At 31.3% G+C, this 27,983-nt stretch overlaps 1 protein-coding gene and 1 pseudogene across 9 annotated transcripts; one reads left to right on the top strand and one right to left on the bottom strand.

Moving 5' to 3' along the window:
- The first annotated feature begins 2 nt into the window (after positions 1 to 2).
- On the top strand, positions 3 to 24,170 carry THG (tRNA-histidine guanylyltransferase). Of its 8 annotated transcripts, none has more exons than XR_013018262.1 (5): positions 3 to 1,251; positions 1,935 to 3,732; positions 16,836 to 16,875; positions 20,585 to 20,797; positions 22,948 to 24,170. XR_013018262.1 is itself a non-coding variant. In XM_076470105.1 (2 exons), exon 1 carries the CDS (start codon positions 201 to 203, stop codon positions 1,227 to 1,229), a length of 1,029 nt encoding a protein of 342 aa, XP_076326220.1. In that variant the 5' UTR covers positions 3 to 200; the 3' UTR covers positions 1,230 to 1,251; positions 8,555 to 8,674. The 8 variants fall into 8 exon arrangements, 2 of the variants coding, with proteins under 2 accessions (XP_076326220.1, XP_076326221.1); XR_013018261.1 differs by lacking the exon at positions 1,935 to 3,732 and adding an exon at positions 5,279 to 5,401; XR_013018260.1 differs by lacking the exon at positions 1,935 to 3,732.
- On the bottom strand, positions 5,919 to 27,983 carry LOC143233647 (polypeptide N-acetylgalactosaminyltransferase 5-like; annotated as a pseudogene). Its single transcript, XR_013018258.1, has 11 exons — positions 26,846 to 27,983; positions 22,905 to 23,071; positions 21,214 to 21,269; positions 20,619 to 20,770; positions 17,007 to 17,177; positions 15,702 to 15,819; positions 14,967 to 15,147; positions 12,920 to 13,059; positions 12,595 to 12,693; positions 10,670 to 10,804; positions 5,919 to 6,417 (listed from the first exon to the last, which is right to left on the bottom strand). The product of XR_013018258.1 is annotated as a polypeptide N-acetylgalactosaminyltransferase 5-like (transcript).

Raw genomic sequence — 27,983 nt, forward strand, 5'->3', positions numbered from 1 at the left:
ATAGGGCATTACGTCGGTAGGAGAAGGTCTTCGATATTTTTTGTTCTCAAGTCGGTGTACGTAGTGCATTTATGAGAAGACGGTTAAAAAATAAAAGTATGATGTTTTAAAATTATAAATGGGCACGATCTCGATTTACCGACGTTAAAAAAAAGTTTCAGTTCAACTTTTAATATGTTTCGAACGTAAAGTGAAATTAAATGTTGCAAAAGCAGAAACACATTTTGTTAAGAAATATTGTTGTTAGGCCTATTTTCTCTCAGTCTCTACTTTTGACGACTCGGACTGATAGTAGTATAACTTCTCGTCGATTTATTACAGCAGTACTTAAGCTTAGTATAAATTTGAGAAGATCTGGAATTGTTTTGAGGGTGATTGGTCGGTCTTGTCATTATTCTGACATAAAAAATTTTAATATTTCATCAATGGCCCAAAGTAAATTTGAATACGTCAGGAAATTTGAAAGCGATGACAGATGTTTACCAAACTGCTGGTTGGTTGTTAGGTTGGATGGAAAAGGCTTTCACAAGTTATCCAGTGAACATTACTTTGAAAAACCAAATGACAGTCGTGCTTTGGCTTTAATGACCAAAAGCGCTGTTCATGTAATGGAAGAATTTAATGAAATCTGCTTGGCATATGGTCAGAGTGATGAGTATAGTTTCGTCTTTAGGAAGGATTCAGAACTCTACAACCGAAGAACAAGCAAGATAGAGACAAATATTTGTAGTTTGTTTTCCTCATCTTTTGTATATCATTGGAATGATTTTTTTCCACAGACGTCTCTGAAGTATCCACCAGCATTTGATGGGCGTGTTGTGTTATATCCAACTAATCAAAATCTTCGTGACTATCTGAGCTGGCGACAAGCTGATTGTCATATCAATAACCTGTATAATACAACATTCTGGGCCTTAGTGCAGCAAGGTGGTTATTCCCCAAGAAAGGCTGAAGAGAGGTTGAGAGGTACTGTTGCATCTGATAAAAATGAAATTTTATTTTCAGAATTTGGCATGAACTACAATAATCTTTCAGAATTGTATCGTAAGGGCACCATTCTGTTACGTACAAGAATGGACAAAGAACACCAGAAAAGTGTTGACCAAAATGGTGTTCTGGAAACACAAAAGTATACAAAAAAAAGGATGACCATTCTTCCTCTAAACGTGGACATTATTGGAGATAAGTTCTGGGAAGAATATAGTGACATATTGGGGTCAAATATATGACAAACTGTTATTTTGGAGAAAAGTAAGGTTTTATAATATTAATAAGCCCTAAATGTTAAGTGTCATCTAGTTTAAACTAGAGCATTGTTTTAAAATATGTATATATGACTATTTAAAGAATGAAATGCTATTATGTTTTTAAGTGATTAATTTGTAAGTATGGATTCCAGTACCTAGTAATCTTTTTATGAGTTCACACATTGTGTACATGTCAGTTGATATTTTTAATTATTTTTCATTGTGTATTGCTGTAAGAAAAGTTGATAATGAAACTTAATTATTTGTATTTTTCTAGTTGCTTTATTTGAAAAAATAAAATTTGATAATTTGATTATTACAGTAGAATATGACTATCCCTCAATGTTGTTTATACTGTTAAACTTGTAGAACTTTGTGATATCTACAACCTTGCCATTTATTTATTTGAGTGAATTATTTTTGACGATAGATATGATATACATAAAAACAAGCTTGGGTCGTGTACATCAAACTCTTACTGAACAAAAAAACTGCATTCAGTGTAAATACATACTGTTAAAAACTATATAAAATTAAGTAATGATATACACAGGTTTAATAAAACACACTAGGATATAGATTTGGAAGTGTTGCTACATAAATATTTTCACAATGAAAGTATGAAATCTTTCTTAAAACATCTGGTTGAAGGTGTATTATTTAAGAAGTATCATAATATTTTATTAGTAGGTTGGGGCTAGGGGCATAACTGTCCTGTTTCTAAACAAGATGAAGCTATGGGCACAGCTGCTGTGTTTGTAAGTGAAATATTATGCTGATAAAGAAGTCTGCAAATAAGTACATTTTATGTAAGCCCTTAGAGGGAATTAAAAACAGAAGTTAATAAAAAATAAGTGAATTTGTTGGAGCACACCATTCTTTGGAAGACCAGGCATGCTTTTACTCTGTACTTTTACTTATAAAATGTATTCAATCACTTACAAAGAGTTTGCTGTATCCTTGAGCATAAAACTGATTAGAATTGGTGTTTTAAGTATGATTTTGTAAGTAATAATAGAATTTTTCATATATGTTTTCATGGCTATACCTGTAAAGCAGTCAACAGAGATTGTCGTATTTTCACATCACTGTACAACCATTACATGGTAAGGTGTACAACAGTAAAAGTGTTAATATATATAAATAGGAAAGTTGCATAGCATCAGATTATGCCAAATAATACCAGCTCCTTTGGTTCCAAAACTTATTGCGATTAAAACCACAATAAGAATGCCCAAATTTTGACAGTTGTTAAGTCGTTTTTCTCAAATTTGTACTTAGATATGTATGTAATAAAAGGCTTTGCTCTGCCTTACAAGATTTGTGTTATACCTGGTTGACAACTATTACAATCCTTAAGCCTTGAAACAGCAGAGTCTAACAAGTTTCATTTTGTGTACAGAGACCTATACAGTGTTCACACATTCTTTCATTTCATATCAAACATAAGGAAATAAAAATGTAAAAAGGTAACCAGGTTCCTTTCTGCTGAAATGTAGATTAAAAAAAATATTTATGTAAAAATATGTAAAAACGGCTCGTTTGGGTTGAGAAAATATTTTACGTAGAGGAGCGAACAACGTTTTGACCTTCTTCGGTCTTCATCAGGTTTACAAAGAAAGAAAGAGGTAACTGACCAGAAGCTGACCACATGTTAGAAAGGGGTTGTGTAACTAAGTGTCAGAATGTAGTGGGCAGTGTCAAATGTTTGAATATATAATTTTATATTATTTATTTTATTATTTTTAATATAGATATAAAGGTGTTCCTTTGTATTGGTTTAAGTTGTTGTATAAGTAAAGCTTTTTTAATTTTGCATTTGTTTATGTTTGTTTGTTTATTTAGTATTTGAGTGTTTTCTATGGTTATGTTGTGTTTATTTGACTTGCATTGTTCGAAAACGTGTGAAGGTGACTTTTTTATGTTCATTGAATCTGGTTTCCATTTTTCTACTTGTTTTTCCAATATAGAAGTTGTGACAGTTATCACATTGTATTTTATAAATAATGTTGGTGTGGTGTTTGTCAGTGTAGTTGTCAAACATGTGGTCAGCTTCCGGTCAGTTACCTCTTTCTTTCTTTGTGAACCTGAGGATGACCGAAGAAGGTCGAAATGTTATTCGCTCCTCTACGTAAAATATTTTCTCAACCCAAATGAGCCGTTTTTACATAAATATTTCTCTACAAGTGGGTTTTCTCGACATCATTGATGTCCATCATCTGTTTCTCTGTTTTGTTTCTCTCACTCTCAATTAAAATATTGTCTATTTGCCTTGTTGCAAGGTAATAGCTGCCACCTACATTTTTATATACAGTGGTATTCTTCCTAGAGAGACTATCATCGAGTCAAATGTCAATTTCACACTCGGTTCCCAGTACATTAAATGCAGTGAAGTGATCCAGTGTGTTGTGGTTACACAAATTTACCCTGGCATTTATCAGCCTGCAGGGTGATCCCTTTTCAGTAACACTGATGCAGCATTAATGTAAGTGGCATGCAACATTTTGTGAACTTAAGCATAAGTCAGTGATAGTGAAGTTATAAGTATGCTTTGTATCTCAATAATCTTGTGACAGGCCAGGGATAAAACGTGAGTTTGTATAAACTTTTGCACATGTTAAGTATTTATACTATAACTTTTAATGCAGTGTATGCACCTTCAAAAAATTGGTAGACATTTAGTAATGAATCCTAATCTTTTTTTCACACAAAAATTTATGTTTTTTTAATGAAGTATTTTTTACTTAAGATTTGTTTGTGAATATATCGATTCTGTTTTGTTACTGGTCTAAGTATGAAGTGATTTCCATGTTATGATTAAAAACCTATTCTTTCTCGAAAAAACCTCAAATGTCATATGTGTAATCTTTATAATCTTTTAAATGCATTTCAATTGCTGTTTTTTTTTCTGGTAAATCTTATTTAATTGTTACTATGCAGGGTTGGTCTATTTAACCAAACCTTTAACCAACATAAAAAATTAGGAAATATAAATTATGCTTTGTTCTATAATAACTACAAATTGTGGCACAAAATACGAATGTTTAGTCTAAAGTGGTTATATCATGTAACATTATACATTTATATATATATGTATTATTTTTATTATACTGACTTTTTCAGTCATGCCTGGCTAACAGTGCAGAAATTGCAATGATGTAGAGCACATTCACTTATGTCACCAGCATGGCATGGTTAAGGTGCTTGACTTGTAACCTGAGGGTCAAGGGTTCAAACCCCTATCACACCAAACATGCCTGTCTTTTCAATTGTGGGTGTGATATAATGTTATGGTCAATCCCACTATTTGTTGGTAAAAGAGTAGCCCAGTATTTGGCAGTAGGTGGTGATGGCTAGTTGCCTTCCCTTTAGTCTTGCACTGCTAAAATAGGGGTAGCTAGCACAGATAGCCCTTGTGTAAGTTTGCACAAAATTCAAAACACTTATGTTGCCATATCTAATAATATAAAACTGACCTTCAGTCTTTAAAATGTGACCTGTCTTGACTTGTGTTTTACTGGACTAGTATCTTGTAAATTTGTCTATGAGGTATAAATATCACAGTTAATAAATTATTGGCACAAACAACTGCTTGTAGGGTGGCATTTCCACTAGTATGGTAAGTATTGCAAGTAAAGTAATAGAATATCTCAGTCAAGAAGGCAACATTTACAGAAAATCTCAGTTTTTAAGTGAGCTACATAACCCATTCTTTGCTGAAAGCATGTGGTATATAATTACTTTAAGTGACAGACAAGTTACATATTCCATTTCGAACTGGTGATGCATTTCAGTATCTAATATTTTATCATAGGTTAAGCTTCATAACTGAACTCCCAATATAATGGGTTTACCTGGTGAACTCATCTCACAAGAAACCAAATAAAATATTACAAGAAAATTGTCCAAAGCTGTTGTAATTACATGTCTGTTTTGAAAATGTTTCAACATCTTTTCTGCTGTTTTATAAGAAGGTCTGTTTAACTTTCCAGAAATTATGTATTTCACTTTTTAAATGTTTTGTATACTAGGACTGTACAGTATTACATGAAATACAGAGGGGAGGCAGCTAGTCATCACCACCCACTGCCAACTCTTTTACCAACAAATAGTTAGATTGATCGTCACATTATAACACTCCCATGGCTAAAAAGGTGAGCAAATTTGGTACAAAGGGGATTCAAACCAATGACCCTCAGATTATGAGTTGAACACCTTTACCCACCTGGCCATGCCAGGTCTATTTAATAAGGAAAATTGTAAAATAAATGTATTCATTATAAATCATTTAACATTAGTAACATTCCACAGGTTAAAGTATGTTTTATTTAATGCTCATTAAAGCAATATGTAGAACTTATAGCACTATTAATACATTTGAAACACAGCTGAGAAGGTTATATAACTAACAAAAAGTTGTATACCAAAAGTAATGTATTTATAAAAGCAATAAGAAACTGATTCACAAAGGGTATAGCTTTTCAGCTGTTACAACAAAATATTGTAATTTTAATTTTTACTGCAATAACCAAAGCATTTCATCAAGACACACTTAGTACTAGAGATTTTGTTAACAAATCACTTTATAAAGAATCATAAAATAATCAGAAAGTAGTGATATATTTAGTTAATAAAGTGTTTAGTTTTTATATATCAAAATAGTTTCTCCTAACAAAACTATGTGAAAACTGCCCTTACAACCAACTACAAAAAACTATAATTAATTTTGTTTAGAAAAACAGATTGATAAAATGTCTATGGTTATCATGTTGCATAGGTGAAATTCATCTTTAATATTATATTATACAATCTGTGATTTTTGAGAAGTGTCACCAATAAGTAAAGACAAGAATTACAAAACACAAATCCTGTAACAGGAATTGTCACAGAAATATCTCATTAGTATATAACATCTGTTGGCGTACTCTTTAACTACCCTGTTGGTCTTCTCGGATGTTCCACTAGATAAGCTTTCCCTGAATTGTACATGCCCGCATCAAACAGTTTAATATTGTATTTGGCCCTAAGAAGATTGTAATTTTAAATTTCCTTCCATTAACCACTTCTGTCTACTGTTTCCATCACACACTCTCAAAAAAGACACTGTAATATCTCGTTCTTGACCCATTGTTAGACAGTTTCCTGTATACATGTGTTGAATTGTTTGGTCCTGTAAGAAAATTAGAAGGTTGTTGACTGGTAGTACAATCTACAAAAATAAACATTCATTACACTTTACAGAAAGCATTTTTTACATGCTTGAATAGTTAAATGATATAATTAACTTAATTACTTAGAGAAATAAATATTTTTTCACAATATAATTTGCAGTTCCAGCTGAAGAAGGTTGAACTGAAAACTTGTACTGCATTACAAATATGAAGTTTTATATCTATAAACAATGACAGCTCAGCAGAAAGCATTGCTAGATAACTGTGAAAATAGGAGCTGTTATAGGTGATTTGGAGCAAAAAGAATTGACTGGGCTGGTGGATGACCTTGGATGCTTGGAAACTAATACCTATTGCTCTTGAGCAGATGAAAACTTGATGATTGTACATAGACAAACTAATATAGAATTACTAAGAACCAGAAATGAAGGAATTGTGGCAATATATGAACTTCCTTGTTAAGTGGTTTCACTATGGTGTCAAAAGACACTAATTTCACTGACCTTTTTAATTAATCTGAATTAATACTTAACTCAGTAATAAAGTGTGATCCAGATCCAGTCCACTTTCCAAACATTTTGCCAAAACTATTTATATTCCAAGATTTTTGTAGGTATGGGACGTTGTTCAAATTCAACATAAAATTTCATTAAAAGAAAAAAAGTGCCATAAATACTGTAATTAATACAACTAATTAATTTTTCTCTCAGTTATAGAATTATTTCTGGTTGAGTCATAGTTTTTCTGTGGTAAGCTCTACAGCTTAGGGTCAAACCTGAGACTTCTTTGACTCCAGACTGAGGTAAATGGTTAAACCATTTACATTTCCAAGTAAGAAATCACTACAACTCACTTTACCACAAGTGCTCACTAGGCTTCTGCTAGCCATTAACCACATCACCATTGGCGAAAAGAAACAGCCTGTGGCTAAAAAATCTAGTGTTGGTTTTGCCACAGTGACAAAAGATAATAATTTTTCGGTCTTGGATGGTTTTCCTTTATTTATTCTGCTCAAGTTTCGGTCTTAACAGCTTTCGTGGTTTTTATCACCATCCACGCCATTAATGATGACAAATGACCAGAGGTGCCCCCCAGCGAGTTGAAGAAACAAGAAATGTCTTTAAAAACTACCACTGACTGTAATCTATGTTTTCTTTATATATGTACTTTTTATGATTTCAGGGATATGACAACTAACAAATTAAATTAAAAAAAAATTATTAATCAGCTGTGCTAATAATTTCTTTTATTTTTATTTCTTATGCTACATGTTTGATTCTGCCCTTGGTACACAAACAGTAATCAGAGAAAACCTCACTTTCGTCAAACCAACATATGGTCTGTATCAAAGTGAAAATCCCATCTTGAGATCATGACAACTCCTAGATAAGATAAAAAGACATCCAAACAGTTAGATATATCAAGTTTTTTTCAAATGAAGGTCGAAGCAACAACATCAACTGATGGTGGGAAATCCACTTCCAAAAGAAAAGACGGCTCTGAAGAAACTGAAGCTTGCAGCAGTGATCGGTGTGAAAAAAATATATACCCGCAATTTTCACAGAGTTGTTAAAGAAACTTGGTTTTCACAGTTTCCTTGGCTGGAACATGTTTCCCAACAAAATACATTTCATTGTAAATTATGCAGGGACAACAAGAAGACAAACATTTATGCTACCACTAGGAAAAATGCTACTAAGCATAAAAAAGACAACTTGGTGAAGCATGCATGGTCAGAAGGTCATCACAGTGTAGTAGCATCAAAAGTTTTGAAGAAGGACATGTCAACTGCTGCTTTGAATGTGTATATGGGGTGTAAATGTGGCATTCAGGCACAGATGGCCACATCACTTGTACAAGCAAAGGAAGCCATCCCAACTGTGAAGTTTTATTCCCTCCTTTCACTACAAGTGTTCAGTGTAAGAATATTCTTCATTCTAGTATTAATAAGATAGTTTCTGTTTTTCACAGTATTTTCTTAAAACAAAAGGCAATTTGACAATTTTCTAAAAGTGAAACATTTTGAAAATATGTATCAAAAATTAAGTAGCTAGCCAACTCTTTCAAATATCTTTGTTTATTACTTTAATTGGTGGTCTTATTTCAAAACACAAGTTCTTATATATTTTTTAACAGGGAGTGACCTCTCAAAAGAAACTACAGACTCAGTCACAAAGTGGAACAGAGAGCTTCATATACACCCACAACCAATCTCTGGATGGTATGTACAGTGCCCTAAATCATGTAGTTCAAGATGAAATGCAGGCAGACTTTTGGACATTGCCTTTCCCATTGTTTGCTCTTGAAGCAACTGATGCAAGAAACACCTCTATAGTGATAATTTATATCAGGTATCTTTCATCATTAGGTGAGGTTACAAGTCGATTCCTTGCTGTGCATGAGCTGACCAACACTGGGGCTGATTCTATCTGTAACACAATATGCTCAGTCATGGCAGATCGATGTTTGATGTTGATTTGGTTGGACTTGCAACTGATGGTGCAAATGTCATGGTGGGAATAAAAACAGGTGTTGCTACAAAATTTGAGGATTGCCTCTGGATAATAACAAGTCATTGTTTGGCACACAGATTATAGTTGGCAGCTGAAAAGGCAGCAAACCAGGTGCAATACCTTTTGAAGTACATTTCAGTTTTGAACCAGTTTGCAAAAAGCCTGAAATATTCTCCCAAGTTGTGTTGGGTTCTGGAAGAGAGCAAAGCATTGCATGGAGAGAAAAGCAACAAAATCAAGCAAGTGTTCTTCACACAATGGTTCTCTTTTAATGATTCCATCCAAGCACTGGTCAACTGTATTGCATCTATGATTAGCTGCCTGCAGGTCATAGCAATGGAACGTGGTACTCCAGGCCGAGCCTTGCTACATGGTCTAGTCCAGCAAATGTCATGTTACAGCTTTGTCATGATGACACATTTTTTGGCTTATGCTGTTGGCATTCTTGGACTTTTGTCAAGATCTCTACAGAGAGCTGATTTATCTTATGATCAGACTAAAACAATTATTGATGGGTCAATTCTGTCAATTCAGTCACTGGTATACATCCCTGGTCCCACAGACTGCACCAAAAGAACTCCCAGAAGCTCCTGATGCCAGTGGTTACACTTATTACAGAGGCCATGACATTAAAGATACTGATAAACAATGTGAAAAGTACAGATCAGCTGCTGAGTCATTTGTTGAAGAGGTGGTCACAAGACTACAAGTATCATTCCCAGACACTAACATCGTGTCATTTTTTTCAACATTTAGCCCATGTCATAGCAGAGGAGTATCTAATGAGGATGACCTGAAGAAACTCATCCAGCACTTCACTTCATTTGTAAATGAGGATGACGCACTGACTGAATGGCTGCTACTAAGGAACATAATGGAACAGGATGCTCACAAAAACAGAAACATGAAGAGCTTCTATAAGGAATACATCCACCAGACCCATTAAACTTTTCCAAATCTGTCTCAGCTTGCAGCAATTGGATTAATAATTCCAGTTACATCTGTTGACTGTGAGCAGGGAATTAACAGGTACAACAGCATCAAAACAGATGCCACGAGCAGTCTGTCTGTAGCCAAGACAGAAATGTTACTGAACTTATTCATGGAATCCAAACCTTTAGATCATTTTAACTTCGACTCTGCATTCAGATACTGGGTCACTCACAAAGACAGATTTGGTTACCATTCCCTGTTGAAGAAATGTGCTTCGGAACCTCAGGTGTCAACTTCTACCACATCTTCTGTTGAGAATGATTTGGCTGAAGAGCTGCCATTGGATTTATCTACTTATTAGTCATGCTACCGTATTCTAGTTTTAAGTTGTTTTTTTTTTCTGTGTTATTTTGAGAAATGTATCTCTTTATTTTCCTCTTTATCATGTTTATTTTGTTAATTTGTTTGCTTTGATATTTTTTGGTGGGGAAGATTGCTGGAGAATAAAAAAATAGTACAAAACTTAATGTCTTGTAGATTTTCACATAATTACAACTATTTTTTACTGGATGGAATTGATGCATATTGAAAGTCACACACCATACAGTTTCAGGCAACCTAAAATTGTAGCTAAACAACTGTCACTGTGGCTAAAAGAAAATTATTTTGTTTAGCCACAGTGGCTAAGAGAGTTATTTTTCTAGTGGAAGCCCAGACTCATATACAAACTTCCCAGATTCAAAAAATGCATCCATATGAAACTTTTCAACACGAATGTATATCATATTTAGTTCTTAAAATTTACCTTATTGTGATATATCCACTTCTGATTTCCTCCCAATCCACTGCACCTTATTAGTCTGACAGGTGCATTAGCTGATGTTCCATCCAAACAGTTTTCATCAGACATTATTTGGTGTTGTTTTGTGTAGGCAAAAACCTGGAACGAAAAACATATTCCCTCTTTTTTTTTTAATATCTTTTCTACAATCAAAAAAAATTATGTAAGTGGTATGAAAAACTGTACAACAGAAATAAACTTAGCATGTACATTTCAGTTAATACAATGTTTTTATAAAAAGGGGTGTTAAAATTCACTCTGTTACATTTCATTTTTCACACACCCACAAATTATGTGAACCTAAGGTGTAGCATACTGTAATGGTATCATCATAGATTCTGTAACTCGTAACTGTCTTTTTTTTTTACCATATTAACTGCTGATAGGGTTTCACATGCAGTATCATACTTGGTAGTTTTACATTTTTTTCCTGTTACAATATGCATTGTAAAACTTTGAATAAAGTTATCCATTTTGCATGTAATGTGAAACAGAGGACCCAAGCTGTAATTAATGCAATTAACTGTAGTCTTTATGGTATTGTTTACATAAATCATATCTCACAAGGACCCTTGTAACTAACAATCATTGACCAAAAAGCAGTTGGATACTTTAATAATTACCAGACAGGACTAAAATTTAAAAAAACTATCCTTAAGGATAACATATTCTCTTAAAAATTGTTACATGCATCTGTGAATACCATTCACAAACATACTAATTAAAAGTGTTTCTTCATATGTTATCTTTTATGGTATTTTAATGCTACACTTGTGTTTCTGGTGATTAAACATGATTAGCTGATTATAAAATGCAGTGTTCTTTTAACAATGGATACCTGATATATTATTCCCAATAACTGCATATTCTTTTACTACAACATATCTTTAATCACTTAGTTACTAGTACATCAGATTTAATATAAAATATGTGATGAATTTTCACTTTATTTCAGCTTTTATATACGAATAATTTGATGTTACTAAGACAATGTGTTCTTTTAACAGATTTGTTTGTTTTTTAATTTTGTGCTAAGCTACACGAGGGCTATCTGCACTAGCCATTCCTAATTTACCAGTGTAAGACTAGAGTGAAGGCAGCTAGTCATCACCACCCACCACCAACTCTTGGGCTACTCTTTTATCAATGAATAGTGGGATTGACCATCACATTATAATGCCCCATGGGTGAAAGGGTGAGCATGTTTGATGTGATGGGGATTCAAACCCACGATCCTCAGATTACAAGTTGAGTGCCTTAACCACATGGCCGTGCCAAACCCAACCGATTTGTTTGTCGCTGTGTTGTGCTCACCACAGGTATCAAAACCTGGTTTAAGCATTATAAGCTTTTCGACTTGCTGATGATTACTGAGTAGCTATCCTTTTTAATAAGTATTTTCTCATGTTTTTAAAGTATCATATTGTATGTTATCTAAAATCAAGTTTTTTATATTCATCTTGATGATGCCACATTCTGTCATTCACCAAGATGTGTACAATAAAGGAAGGCTGATAAAATCTCATAACATTTTTAAACAAGAATAGCACAATTTGATCCCTGCTTGCTTGATGTGAGATCAAGTTCAAAGTGTTAACAAAACAAATCTTGTTTATAAGGATAGATAAAGAGAGAGTTATAAAGGTCTGTATCTGTAGATACTGTATCTAATACAAATACTACTACATTATAGTTCTTGTTAACAGCATGCTGAATTGAGTGCTTTTCAAGTTTTCCTTTAAATACATAACATCATGATTTAACTAAAGGTGATATCTTGGAAGAGTAGACCATGAAAGATGCAGTATTGGCTGTGATGAACATAAACAGAATACTGGTTTTAAAGCATACTGAAAGAGAAGGTATGGAATCTAGCTAAAAATACTTACTTGGTTTCCTCCATATCCATGACAAACAGTGACAGCAATGTTTTCTCCACTTTTGCGATCCAGTGTATCAAGGCACATTCCCAAATCTGAGTTCTTTATCTATTTTGTATGTTTCAAGGAAATACATCATGTACATATTTACACAAAAAATTTAATAATAATAGAAAGGGTTTATATTTGTTTAGCTATTCTTTTAAGTAAGAAAGAACTAGAATGAATTGTTTTTACTATAAACTGGAAAGTCTTGATGAAAAAATATATATATAACTCACTTAATTAAAAACATTTTCAACTCAATTTTGGAAGTGGCAGAAATAAAACATACTTCCCCAAGATGGTAGTAATTTAGTGGCATTTGTGATTCTGGATATATATTTTCCAGGTACCAACGAAAACTTTTACATTTCAGCTTTTCTCGTAGCTGTTTCCTAGCTGTAATGTCTCCCACCTCAACTTCCTTGGCTTCTACAATGAATAAAATTAAGTGTAACAGAAGTTGTTGTCTACATTCAGTTAAAAATACAGTTTACTAATATTGTATTTTAATAATTACTATTACACATGGTGCTATATAGGAGTGCAGATGGTTTCCATCACTGTTCACTTGTTTAGTTTCTTATCACAAGTGCTAACCTCCAATCCTATAGTTGAAGATTTCATCTGTGGTTATGTATACAGCTCTCCCCCCAATTTTTTTCTTCTAAAATGCTTGTTACGGAAAAGCATGTTTTTACAGCTATGTTGGTTTTGTACATGTTTAGCAGATACCAACTTTAAATGTTGCAGATGAATATTTTTTATTACTTTATTTTAAAAGTATAATTCAGCTATAAACTTGTGATTTTTATTATTTCAAATTTACCCCCAACCTGAATTTGTGCAGCTGTTTTTTTTTTCTAATTTTCACCTTTACTGTATTCCATAGATATTATTTAAGTAGTGAAATTACATGTGATTTTGTTTCGTCTATTCCTTTTCTGTTATTATTTAAAAGGATGACAAATCCATATACAACCTTTCTCCTCTCCCCATTCTTTTTGTTTTGACATCTTGTAAAACTAAAATGGCTGACATGACCACTGATCTTACCCAGTGTTATAAAAGCACATAAGTTGTGTTTAAATACAGCTATATCAGTACAAATGCTCGAATGGATATGACATCCTGGTTTCATGTCATGCTTGTAAGAAATTTACTGGATAATGTTTTACCAAATTTTCAGAAGATATTTTTAAATCTAATTTTAAAGGCTGTTGTTATTTTATTAATAGTTACAGGTTGTGTAGTAAGGAAGATTATTTTTATCAGAACAAGTACAACGTTTCGATCACTTGTGTGATCGTTCTGGAGTACACAGGTTTTAACAGTAAATAAGGTTCTAGTATTTAAAACAACATTCAACAATCTAACAATGAATTTAAATTTTATAACTGATAACAGCTACTTATGCATGCATGTGTTGGTCCACATGAATTGATAGATTATTGATTTACAGCTGAAATGAAAAACAAAACAAGTGAACAGATGTGAAAATGTGGAATATGTTGTGTGAAATAATAGTATAACATTAGGAATGTCTGAACAAATAATGATACATACAGAGATGGATTATAGCTTGTAATAAAATAATAATTAATCAGTAAATACTAAAAAAAAAACTGATTGTAATGGTATAAAATGGTGCTATAAAATCATAATAATTCCCTCAAAATCTCAATGGCTGTCATCTGTGGTTTATTATAACTGATTTTCTTAAACATGACAAGGATTTACCTTAGAGAAAATTCCCAAGTGGCTTATATATGGATATCATTTTTTCTACTCATGATAATTTTAATTTTCAAAAGTGGAACTAGGTTATTGTGCTTTTCAAATAGAAGTTTGTGATTTTATAAGCACTAAACTATCAAAAACAGCACAACATTACTTGAGCTTAATTTAAATTTTGTGTTAACATATATGACCCTAACCATAACAGTTAAAAACACATTGTCAGAAGCTTTACTGGTGCATTTAGCTGGTAAATTAACCTTAAACCTGATTGAAATTTTATTATTAACAATGTACTTGTAATAGTATAGTTTGTTAAATGACATGTAGAGATACAAAACATCATTTCACTTTAGAATCACAGTTTTGTATAATACATTTTTCACTGAGTTTCAACTGATCTCCTCACAGTAACATTCTCTATTCTAGTGCAAATATGGGAACTTGTTAATTGCATGTAAAGCAGGCTTTTTGTCAGGTTTTTACCTTGAATTCCAATAAAGAGAAACTAACCTAAAATTTATAATTACTTTATTAAAAAATCTCATTTTGTTTGTTCACTTACACTTAAGCCAGGCTCCATGGAACAATAAATCTCTTACCTGGATTGAACATATAATAAAAATCTTTCCATTCATCCAGCCAAACTGATGCAAGTCGTGCACGGTTTTTATTAATAATATTCCTTGTACCTCCAGGAAAGGTGTATGGTGTTGATTTACGGAAAACATGACCAACATGAGAACAAGGGACAATTTCAAGTGTTCCTCCACACATCCATATCTGGAATAAAATATAAAAAATGTTTGTTTATTTTTATTTTTTTATAACATATCTTATTTTTGAAATGATAAATACACCAAATAAGAGTAGGTAAGGAGTTTTTGTAATATTGTAAAATACAAACAACTAACAGCTAATTCACTTTTATATCATACTCTTATCCCTAAGACATGTACCCAGTAATGGTCAAGCATAGAAAGAAAAATAACAATCACCTAGTCTTTTTTAAATCATGTTAAATTTTTATCTCTTTGCTCCTACATGCTTACTGTTATTATCACACAAGATATTGATATACAAAAAGGTATAGGTTATTCTGTGAAGAGCTTTATTTCTTTATAATATACATTTATGCTTTTTCGTAAACATATTTTGATAAATTCTGAAAATTATCTTGTATGACCACTTTCTTTTCCCATGGTTTCTGGGATATCAGCAAGGCTTTATTTAGATATATTTTATTCTAGAAGTATTATACCATGAAAACTACTAAATCTTTTACTTTACATAAATTTTAACCTTCAGATCAAAAGGGTAGCTTCAAGAAAACAAACCCTCAATGACAATTCCAGGTTTTCACTCCCCCAGATGTCCATCCCTTCATCATACTTTCCTATATATTCAAAATAGTCTTTATCTATGGAAAATAACCCTCCTGCAATGGTTGGAGATCTGAATAATTAAGAAGGAAAGTATATTGAATATTTTCTAGGAGCTGGAACAAAACAATCATTATTTTTATAATTAAAAAAGATAGGAAGTATATTTAATATTTCCTAGGAGCTAGGACAAGGCAATAATAAATTTTATAATTAAAAAAGATAGGAAGTATATTTAATATTTCCTAGGAGCTAGAACAGACAATTATAATTTTTATAATTAAAAAGGATAGGAAGTGTATATTAAATATTTTCTAGGAGCTAGGACAAGACAATTATAATTTTTATAATTAAAAAGAAAGGAAGTATATTAAATATTTCCTAGGTGCTAGGACAAGACAATTATAATTTTTATAATTAAAAAGAAAGGAAGTATATTAAATATTTCCTAGGTGCTAGGACAAGACAATTATAATTTTTATAATTAAAAAGAAAGGAAGCATATTAAATATTTCCTAGGTGCTAGGACAAGACAATTATAATTTTTATAATTAAAAAGAAAGGAAGTATATTAAATATTTCCTAGGTGCTAGGACAAGACAATTATAATTTTTATAATTAAAAAGAAAGGAAGCATATTAAATATTTCCTAGGTGCTAGGACAAGACAATTATAATTTTTATAATTAAAAAAGAAAGGAAGTATAATAAATATTTCCAGAAGCTAGGACAAAACAATAATAATTTGTTTCTATAAATAATTTGCATTATTAATGTGACCATGAGTGGCTCAGTGGTAAGTCTAAAAACCTAGAATGCTAAAAACAGGGTTTCAGTACTCATAGTGGGCTCAACATAAATAGTAAATTATGTAGTTATGTGCTGAACAACAAACAAACATTGATGTGACAGTTTACAGAGGTATATATGTGTATATAAATATGTATATATTTAATGTTGAAGTTATTTGTTAGTTTAAACCATTTATGCTCTTACAAAAGAACTAATAAATATGTAAACAACAAAACTGGTTAACTTCTAACAACTGTCTTTTCATGTGCATTTACTAATTTCACTTTTTTTGCAACAGTTTCAGCTCTTATCTGTGTTGTGAGGCCTGTTAAATAAAGGTAAGTAGAATAGATGAGTTTTTTTCCAACACAATGAAACTCAAGTATTTCAATAAACACTTCTGCTAACAAGATATTGTACAACATCCTGTTTATTGATTATTTAAATAAAATTCCAAGAAACATCTTACCGGACAGGCTTAGTTCTGTCACCATCACGGCGATCAATTTCCCTTTGAGGAATTTTGTACCATCGAAAGCTTAGTTTCCAATTGAACCCACCCCAGGTCATGTCTGATACAGGGATGTATTCAAATGTTTCATCACTAATAATATCAATTATTGGAGAAACTATTCGGCTCCTGTTTGTTACAAAAAGCAACAAATGTTATTAGTTTTCGTCCCTAAAAACATCAATTATAAAAAAAACTACTCAATTCCTGTTTGTCACAAAAGCTACAGGTTTTATTAATTTTCCAAAGTATGACTCTTATCAAATTAACACTTTGGTTTCTTTTTTTTTGCTTTTTTTCTATTTAATTTTGTAAAAAAATTTCTTAAAATTATTTCATTCCCTATGCATGTTGTTTCCACAACATACATGCCCTTACAAGATACAAGTTCTTCCCGGCATTAAAACTAGTTGCAAAATGTTTTGTATTGGAAGATAAAAATTATATTTTCTTTCTTCTACCAAAACTGACTGGGTAGGCCTGGGTGTTGATTGGTTAGATTACGACTTGCTCACACCCACTCCCTGGGTTATGGTACTGTAATCTAAATAGGACTGGAATATGGCCTTTTGATTGATCTAACTGAAATACTGACATACTGATAGTACAGGGTGTTCGGAAAGTCGCTGTGCAGTTTTGTCTGTTGATAAATATATAAGTGCACAGTGACTTTTCAAACACCCTGTACATGTATGTAAACCAGTTGTATGCTCCATTATTTTTACTTAAAACCAGACATGTTTTTTTCTGAATGAGCAATGTAAAGGTTAAAAAAATGAAAATCAGTTTTGCTAACTAATGTTTTGATAAGGAGGATATAAAGTTTCACACTTTCCAAATACTTTACAATTAAAACTATTTCTCCTAAATGTATTGCCATAACAAAATTTATTTTATTATGCAGTTTCAAACAATAAGATAAATACTTTAATTTTTTAGGACTAAAATGCAGTTCAGTATCTCTTTTGGATTTTTAAGAATTTAATATGCTTACCTTATTTTCTTCTCTTGTAAACTCTTATATGACACACAAAAAATATTCCCACTTATAAAAAGTCATTATTTCCAGCTATATCAGTGAGTCGTATTTCAAGATGTATCTCTTTAAAATGATTGGATAGGAATTAAGTCCTTTAATTAGCTTATTAAAATGTTATCTTTCATCAATATAACTGAGTTATACTGTATTTTTGTATAACAATGTCAACAGACATAAATTGTGTTCATTCTTAGTAAAAGTTACAACACTGACTAATGAGTATGACCATTGCTGCCAGTTAGGAAATGTTAAATATATTACTGTTTGTGAGTACCATAAACCTTAAACATGTGATGGCAGACTAGTTTGTTGGTTTGCCATTTCTTGAGAATGATGATAAAGGTACTTTGACCCCAGTGGTACAATGGTATGTCCGAGGACTTACACCTCTAAAAACCAGGTTTAAATACCCGTGGTGGGCAAAGCATAGATAGCCCATTATGTAGCTTAGTGCTTAATTCTAAAAAAAACAAAATAAAGTTACTTCAAATATAATCAAATAATAATACAAATATAGTTACCATAAAAACCTAATGTGTGAGTGAGCTAAATGAAACTGATAATGAGTACAGTGTAACTGTTTAATCTGTGTAACATTGTAACAGTTATTGTTGATGATACATCACCTAGACCATTACTACAACATATTTTAATTCCAAGTGTCACAAGATGGTTTGTCTCACCAGGATTGTATTTACCTGCAAACAAGCACTTCTGACAAATGACTATGTGACTGGTCAAGTGAATAATTTTTAAATATTCCTGTCAGAAGCTCACCTTAAGAAATATTAAAAAAAACTCGGTTACTGAAATCTGAATTGAATTTAAATTAAGCATGAATCTCTTTGAGGCTCACTCTGTCAAGATGTTGTTTTTCTGATTGAAAATTATACTCTTAAACAACAGTTAAAATGTAAATCAAATTTTCCAAATCTGTCACTTCTATGTGTTTTGAAATAATGATGTAAAAATGGCTTTTAGTATCCAAACTATCAGTTCCTACAGATATATCACTTCTATATATTTTGAAATAATGATGTAAAAATGGTTTTTAGTTCCCAAACTATCAGATCTTCCAAATCTGTCACCTCTATGTGTTTTAAAATGGTTTTTAGTTTCTAAACTATTAGTTCCTTCAAATATATCCCTTCTATGTGTTTTGAAATAATGATATAAAAATGGATTTTAGTTCCCAAACTACCAGATCTTCCAAATCTGTCACCTCTATGTGTTTTAAAATAATGATATAAAAATGGTTTTTAGTTTCCAAACTATAAGATCTTCCAAATCTGTCACTTCTATGTGAAAATGGTTTTTAGTTTCCAAATTATCAGATCTTCCAAATCTGTCACTTCTGTGTGTTTCAAAATAATGATATAAAAATGGTTTTTAGTTTCCAAACTATCAGTTCCTCCAGATATATCACTTCTATGTGTTTTGAAATAATGATGTGAAAATGGTTTTTAGTTTCCAAACTATCACATTTTCCAAATCTGTCACTTCTATGTGTTTTGAAATAATGATGTGAAAATGGTTTTTAGTTTCCAAACTATCACATTTTCCAAATCTGTCAATAATGATATAAAATGGATTTTAGTTCCCAAACTACCAGATCTTCCAAATCTGTCACTTCTATGTGTTTCAAAATAATGATATAAAAATGGTTTTTAGTTTCCAAACTATCAGTTCCTCCAGATATATCACTTCTATGTGTTTTGAAATAATGATGTGAAAATGGTTTTTAGTTTCCAAACTATCACATTTTCCAAATCTGTCACTTCTATGTGTTTTGAAATAATGATGTGAAAATGGTTTTTAGTTTCCAAACTATCACATTTTCCAAATCTGTCACTTCTATGTGTTTTGAAATAATGATACAAAAATGTTTTTAGTTTTCAAACTATCAGATCTTCCAATTCTGTCACTTCTATATGTTTTGAAATAATGATGTAAAAATGGTTTTTAGTTTCCAAACTATCAGATCTTCCAAATCTGTCACTTCTATGTGTTTTGACATTATGATGTAAAAATAATTTTTGGTTTCCAAACTATCAGATCTTTCAAATCTGTCACTTCTATGTGTTTTGAAATAATGATATGAAATGGTTTTTAGTTTTCAAATTGTCAGATCTTCCAAATCTGTCACTTCTATGTGTTTTGAAATAATGATATAAAAATGGATTTTAGTTCCCAAACTACCAGATCTTCCAAATCTGTCACCTCTATGTGTTTTAAAATAATAATATAAAAATGGTTTTTAGTTTCCAAACTATCAGTTCCTCCAGATATATCACTTCTATGTGTTTTAAAATAATGATATAAAAATGGTTTTTAGTTTCCTAACTATCACATTTTCCTAATCTGTCACTTCTATGTGTTTTGAAATAATGATGTAAAAATGGTTTTTAGTTTCCAAACTTAAGAAAATTCATAACTGAATTAAAGAAAAAAAAGGCAGTAATACATGTTTAAATAAAAACTATACATCTAATCACAGTGGGTGAGGAGCAACAATACCTACTACGACTTACTTGTCCTCAGCAATTCTGGATAACAGTGGCTCTAGCCAACCCTGAGAACACTCACAATGAGCATCCAGAAATGTGATGATCTGACCTTTAGTCTCAGCTGCCCCTTGAAGACGTGCTCTGGTCAACCCAGACCTTTTGTCAGTATGCATAACCTGCAATGTTAAGAAGAAATTCAGTATGTAAGTTCATGTGATGTTGAGTTGTCTATAACCATCTTTAAGTATATCTATTTTCATTGTTACTAGTCTCTGTGACCACATTTAAGTATGTATGCTGTATCTGTTGTTGTAGTCTGTAGTCTATGTGACCACATTTAAGTATGCTGTATCTGTTACTGGTATTTTGTGTTGTAAAACTATGCTGTTTGAAACGTATAAAAACTATTATTATTAACTATGACTTTTAAATCTTAAGAAGCTAATTAGGATTTTTTTTCATAAAACATTACCAACAAAAGAAATGTTACCAAGAAGAACTATTCATAAGCCAATTTGGCAGAGAGCATAAAATATAAACATTTAGTTTAATACCACTAAACAGATTTATCTTTATGTTAGGTAAAAAGTTGTACACAAGGATAAGATAAAACACTTACTTTAACTGGAACTTCTAGCTTTGAGACATAATCTTCTAATTTCTGTTTGAGGTAGCCTTACCCAAAATAAAAAGCATAATTTAGTTTTTGTTTTCGCATTAACCAATTACATTAACTTTTAATGAGAGATTTTATAGAGAATTCACAAAAGAAAAATAACACTAAATTAACTGCTTCCTTGGGTTTTGTTATTATTAAAAGAATCTCTGTTAAATGAACATTGTATGGTTTGATGTTTTTTGTAGAATTACTATCTGTTAATATAAACTATACACTTGACAATATGTAAACTTGCTGGCTGTCAATAAATTTTTTTCTTTTCTGCTTATTCTTAGGAAAATTCTGATGATTGTAAACTTTGTTGTTGTTTTTTTCATAATATTGTTTTATAAAATGTAATAATTTATTAGCAGAAATTAGAGTAACATTCAAAGAAATTCAAATACACTCTTAATGGTGTTAAGTGATGTGATAAATTGTTTAATGTCTTCACAAGAAAGGAGCTGGGCTACTGACTGAGTTTGGAATTATGTTTGTTACAGTGTGAAGTATATTTTGGTTTGTCATGTTATGGCCAAAAATAAACATTTCTGACTTAACTAATAAGTTGTATTGTTTACACTACATATTGACAATAGTTCTTTTATCAAATATTGATACCAACTATAGAAAGTGTTTGTTTTGAATTTTATGCAAAGTTACACAAGGGCTATCTGTGCTAACCATTCATAATTTAGCACTGAAAGACTCTACGGACGTTTGCTAGTCAACGTCATCCACTAAAAACTCTTGAGATACTCTTTTACCAGTGAATAATTAGATTGACTGTCACATTATAATGCTTTCATGGCTGAAAGGATGAGTGTGTTTGGTGGGATGGGAATCCAAACCCGTGAGTCAGTTGCCCTAATGACCTGCCCATTTCAGGCCTACAGAAAGTTCTTCCTTTATAATAACTTGAACCAAAATATAAGATAAAGTTATTATAAAAGTTCTCTGTTTATTTTTGCTCAGGTGAAGGCTACTGCCTCTTAACTTAATGCACATCCTAAACCCAGAGTATTTCTGTAAATTTAATCTGTATCCCCATTTCTTTTCCTAATTTATTGCTCCTAATTATTGTGTGAAACTGCTAATAAAATTCTGAAATAATTAGTTTTCCTTAAGGCCTAAAAATCTTTTTTTGAAATCAACTTCATAGCATTTCAAGTTTTTCACTTAATAATTAATATGAAAACTACTGTGTGTGTGTGTGATTATTGATGTAATAATGGAAAAAAAGTTTCACTAAAATTGGTAGACACTAATAAACATCAAAGTGTCACATAGAATTATTAAAGTTCTGTGACACTTAGATTGTTGCTTTCCATTGGAAAATGACACATAATAGGTGTAAAGCCATAAGTATATAGTTTGAGAAGCTTTTATTTACATATATGTAAAAAAATAATAATAATAAAGTCACAAAATAAGTTCCTAATTTTGGATTTTTCTTTGCTTCATTCTCATCCAAAATATAAGAAATTACAAACTAATTAATTCAGAATGGATAAATTCCTGATTGGATGATCCCAGATATTCTATGTACATTTTTTTTTCTTTTACAAATTTCAGCTACAGTTTATATATGATTTAAAAAACTTAATTTTAATACAAGGAACAAAATATTGTAACAAGATGTTCAAACTCACCATGCTCACTGTAATCATCAACTAAGATAATTTCTTCCAACAGCTGTCTCGGAGACGTACGAATGATGCTGTGAATGGTACGTAACAAGGCCGACCAGGCTTCATTATGAAACACAATCACAATGCTGGTTGTTGGCAGTTTCTCAGGGTATATCTTTTTTTTACATCTTAAAATAAAAGTGCATTATTCTAAATTTTATCATACTGTACTATTATTTAACAGTTTTACATAATCTGAAAAATGTTTATGGTGAATACTGTCTCCTGTATTTTCATTTACATTATTAGAAAAACTAGTAATAATTCTGATGAATATAAATATTTACCTGGTTGAGATTATATGGTGCAATTGTTGAAAACATTTATGCAACAGAAATAAGGTAACCCTGCATTCCTCTGAAAAGCTGATAAGATTTTGTTAATGTTTATAGTACTTTGTAAACAATGAATGACCTTTATGATGATGAGAAATCAACTCGAAGTAAAAATGCATCTCCAGAAAGTTGGTGTGTGTATAATAAAGTAGAGAATAATGTTTCAACTTTCTCAGGTCATCTTCAGGTTATCCTGAATGTTTTTTTTTCACTTTAAATGTAAAAAATACCTTTCTTCATTTTATTCTTTTCATATTTTATTTCCATAAACTCTAGAGTTTCCTAAATGAATATCTGACATTTTTATATTTTATTATTCTTTATCAAAAGCTGTTATCATTAACATACAATGAAATGAAAAGATTAAAACTAGTAAACAGAAAAAAGTACTTTGGTAATATTTGTAATTTCAAGTTTTTCCTTTTCATATATAGTTCATTTTTAATTTTTTCTTTTCATATGCTTTACCATTTATTATTCATCTCAACACAGATCAGCAGTTCCTTCAAGGCATACTACAGCATCTGTAGCAGACATGTGCAATATTTTGGCAAAATGTTCATGCACCATATAATACCATAAGCCTTGAGAACTGGCACAAAGTATGATGTATATTTAAAAAATGTTTAAACCTTTTAATGATACATTTTAATTAAGTAAAATATAATAGTAAGACCGACATACAATTTAAATTGTATATTCAACAATAACATATTTAGGTAAAAAACAACTGTCATAGTAAATCAAGCAGGCAACAGTATTACACATCAGTGTTACAATAACTGTTATTAGATTATTGTATAAATTGAGCTCTTTCTAGTGATTAGACACATGGTGTAACATCTATATGAATGCTATAAAACGTAAATAAATTTGAGCATGGTATCTTTAAGGAATTGAAACAGGTTATTACTTATTTCAACTGCATTCATTCAGAGAATGTTGAAATGTGCAAGTTAAAAGGTTATGTAAGCATTGTAGAGTGTATTTTAGTAGCTCATTGGTCACTTGACAATACGATATAATGCCAATTTCATTCACATACATTGATGAAAAGGTATATCATGAAACTTTGAATGTAACATGGTGACTTACACAGAAAACCATTTAAAGGGGTACCTGTTGTGAAAGGATTAAAACTTTTAATCAGCGATGACAAGAAAACCCACTTGTAGAGTAAAATGTATGTAAAAACGGCTGGTTTGGGTTGAGAAAAATTTTTATTCTCCTCTGCATAAAAAATTTTCTCAACCCACACCAGCCGTTTTTACGTATATATTAAAACTTTTAAATTTGGTTTGAAATAATCCTGGAGATACTTTTTAGTTTTAAAAGAACTTTTAAAAAGAGCATATTTTAGTGGTAAAATCTTTGATATTTTTGGTTAAGTAAGAATGTGAACTGAGTAGGAATACCTCAACTCTTATGTTTTGTTGAATTCTAACACATTCTACAAGTAAAACAATAAAACTGTACACACAGTTTTCTGACATTCTACAAGCAAAACAATAAAACTGTACACACAGTTTTCTGACACATTCTACAAGTAAAACAATAAAACCCTGCAGGGTGGCCCGTAAGTCCCTACCCATCCATATATGTTATGTATCCAGTGCATCTGTGTGCTGTCCCTCATTCTTGCTGCATAATATTATATGACACCATGTTCTGTGAGACATTTTCCTCAACATAGCAGGGGTTATTGTTCCAAATGCCATGGTAACAGCTGCCTTCAATTCATCATTAGTATTATAACATTGTTTAGACACAATGTGGATGGGTAGGGACTTACGGGCCACCCTGTACACACAGTTTTCTGGCACATTCTAGAAGAAAACGATAAAACTGTACATACAGTTTTCTCAAAATGAAAGTTGTTAAGATAGGAAAAGCAACAGAATTATTTTGTACTTCTGTCATAAATATATTTCTCATATCATACAGCAAACTGTTTTTATATTTACATATTAGTTTATTTCAAAAATAAATTTAATAGAACTTTTGAAGGTAGGTATGGTCCAATGAAGTCTTGATTTTACAGTATAATGCAACAATATATTTTTCTTTACAAAGAATGTTAACTTATAACTGTCTAAACCTCTTCAGCTGCTCTCTATGAAGGTTGATTTCTTATCATACATAGCTAACTTTATATTCTACAGAATCTAGAGAGGATATGTCAATAATGTTTGTAGAAAAATTTCTGTTTGGGTAATTTTTTGAAGCGAAAATCAAGTATAGACAATAAAGTTTTATGTAAATATGTGTTTAAGACAATACTTCTGAAAAATTATATGAATTAATTACATCTGTGAATTTAAATAAGTATAATTTTCTGAAATTATCTGCTACCAGAACTACAATTACATGACATTAAAAATTAATTTTTTCACAGTCATGCTGTAAAGTTGTAAACATATTTGAACAATACTTAACCTAAAAACAATGAACTAGATCATGACAACATCCTTACCAGTAGTAAAGGTAAAGTATAGATGTGTTTGATACTTACAAAGATCTTATAATATGTAACATTGCATTAGGCCAACCACTCACATGTCTGGTAATAATTTTAAACATATACTATAACATCCATAATGTTCTTTAGTTATACACTTTTACTATCAACAGCTTACTCCCATGTGTACTTTCTATAACATCTAACAAAGTACATTGTTAGCTTTATATACTATATTTAACAAAGTACACTGTTACCTTTATGTGCTGTAACATCTAACAAAGAACACTGTTACATTTGTATATTGTAACATCTAACAAAGTACACCATTATCTTTATATACACTAACATTTAACAAAGTACAGTTAGCTTTATACACTGTAACATCTAACAAAGTACACCATTATCTTTATATACACTAACATTTAACAAAGTACACTGTTAGCTTTATATACACTAACATTTAACAAAGTACAATTATCTTTATATACGCTAACATTTAACAAAGTACACTGTTAGCTTTATATACACTAACATTTAACAAAGTACAGTTATCTTTATATACACTAACATTTAACAAGGTACAGTTATCTTTATATACACTAACATTTAACAAAGTACACTGTTAGCTTTATATACACTAACATTTAACAAAGTACACTGTTAGCTTTATATACACTAACATTTAACAAAGTACACTGTTAGCTTTATACACTGTAACATCTAACAAAGTACAGTTATCTTTATATACACTAACATTTAACAAACTACATTGTTACCTTCACTTACAGTTGTTGAAATCTGTGTTCATTTTAGCAAAAACTTGCACAATGGGCTATCAACATACTATCCAGCCACAGCAGAGAATTAAACCCCAGATTTTTTAGCTATAAGTCTATGCACTCACTGCTAACTTATCAGAGGACAGTAAATGTCTTAAAAGATTACATTGTACATTTACATATATATAATAAGTAGACAAGCACAAGTGTTATCTATTATTTAAAGATGCTACATCATATTTGGATTGAACTAACACATTCTTTCAGTAATTTGTTAAAATGCTAATAATCCTAATATTTCTTTTCAAACCTTAAAACTAGTCTTACCTTTCCATTCTACCATCAGGAATAGATCTATTGAAAGAGATTCGATCACTGGCAAGCAGGTTGAACAGATTGACCTTAAAAGTTCATTTTTCAAAGTTTCTTCCTCTTTACCAATAATCACTGCTTTTCCATTTTCTCCTGGCCAGTGAGGTGGATTATTTTGTAAAACTGAAGGGGTGGGAGGGAAGAAAGATATTTTTATTAGGCAAAACACCAAATTTCCCAGCATTTATCTTACTGGAAAGCCATATTTCATCTCTTAATAAAAACATCAGTATGGAAATACAAGATAAAATTACTTTGTAGAAAAACACTAACATTCACACTAATTCTGAGATTTGTGATGTCTTTTTAACATGCCATATAAAAGAGCCTGAGAACTTTACTCCAAATAACTTTACTTTTTTACTTTAGGGCCTGAAAAACTAGTAAAATGTAACATGATTTTAACAAAGTACTTGATTATTTCAGGATAACCAAATGTTCTCTATTGTCAATCTGTCTTCATTCATACTGATACAGTGTACTAAAATAGTTTCATCATGAAGTACTGGTACCTATGATGATGAATAGATTACACTTTATGATACTGAAGCATCCTTCTTCAGTTTCTGTGAGCTTTCATTAATTCTAAACTGTATGGAAAAGATTGTGGTTCACATTCAAAATGTACTAAAAGTTAACTTGCATGAAAAAGTAGTTTGTGAAATTTATTTGTACATCAAATACATGCATAGAATTGAAAAATGAGTCACGTTTTTTTGCAACAAGGTGGAAAGTTTGTATCATAGTGACAACCCACAAGACTGAAGGATAGCTATATCATCGTGGCAGAACATATCATAGTGACAACCCACAAGACTGAAGGATAGCTATATCATCGTGGCAGAACATATCTTAGTGACAACCCACAAGACTGAAGGATAGCTATATCATCGTGGCAGAACATATCATAGTGACAACCCACAAGACTGAAGGATAGCTATATCATCGTGGCAGAACATATCATAGTGACAACCCACAAGACTGAAGGATAGCTATATCATCGTGGCAGAACATATCTTAGTGACAACCCACAAGACTGAAGGATAGCTATATCATCGTGGCAGAACATATCTTAGTGACAACCCACAAGACT

Source organism: Tachypleus tridentatus, chromosome 12, assembly GCF_004210375.1.
Source record: "Tachypleus tridentatus isolate NWPU-2018 chromosome 12, ASM421037v1, whole genome shotgun sequence".
In the NCBI taxonomy this organism is placed as follows: Eukaryota; Metazoa; Arthropoda; class Merostomata; order Xiphosura; family Limulidae; genus Tachypleus; species Tachypleus tridentatus.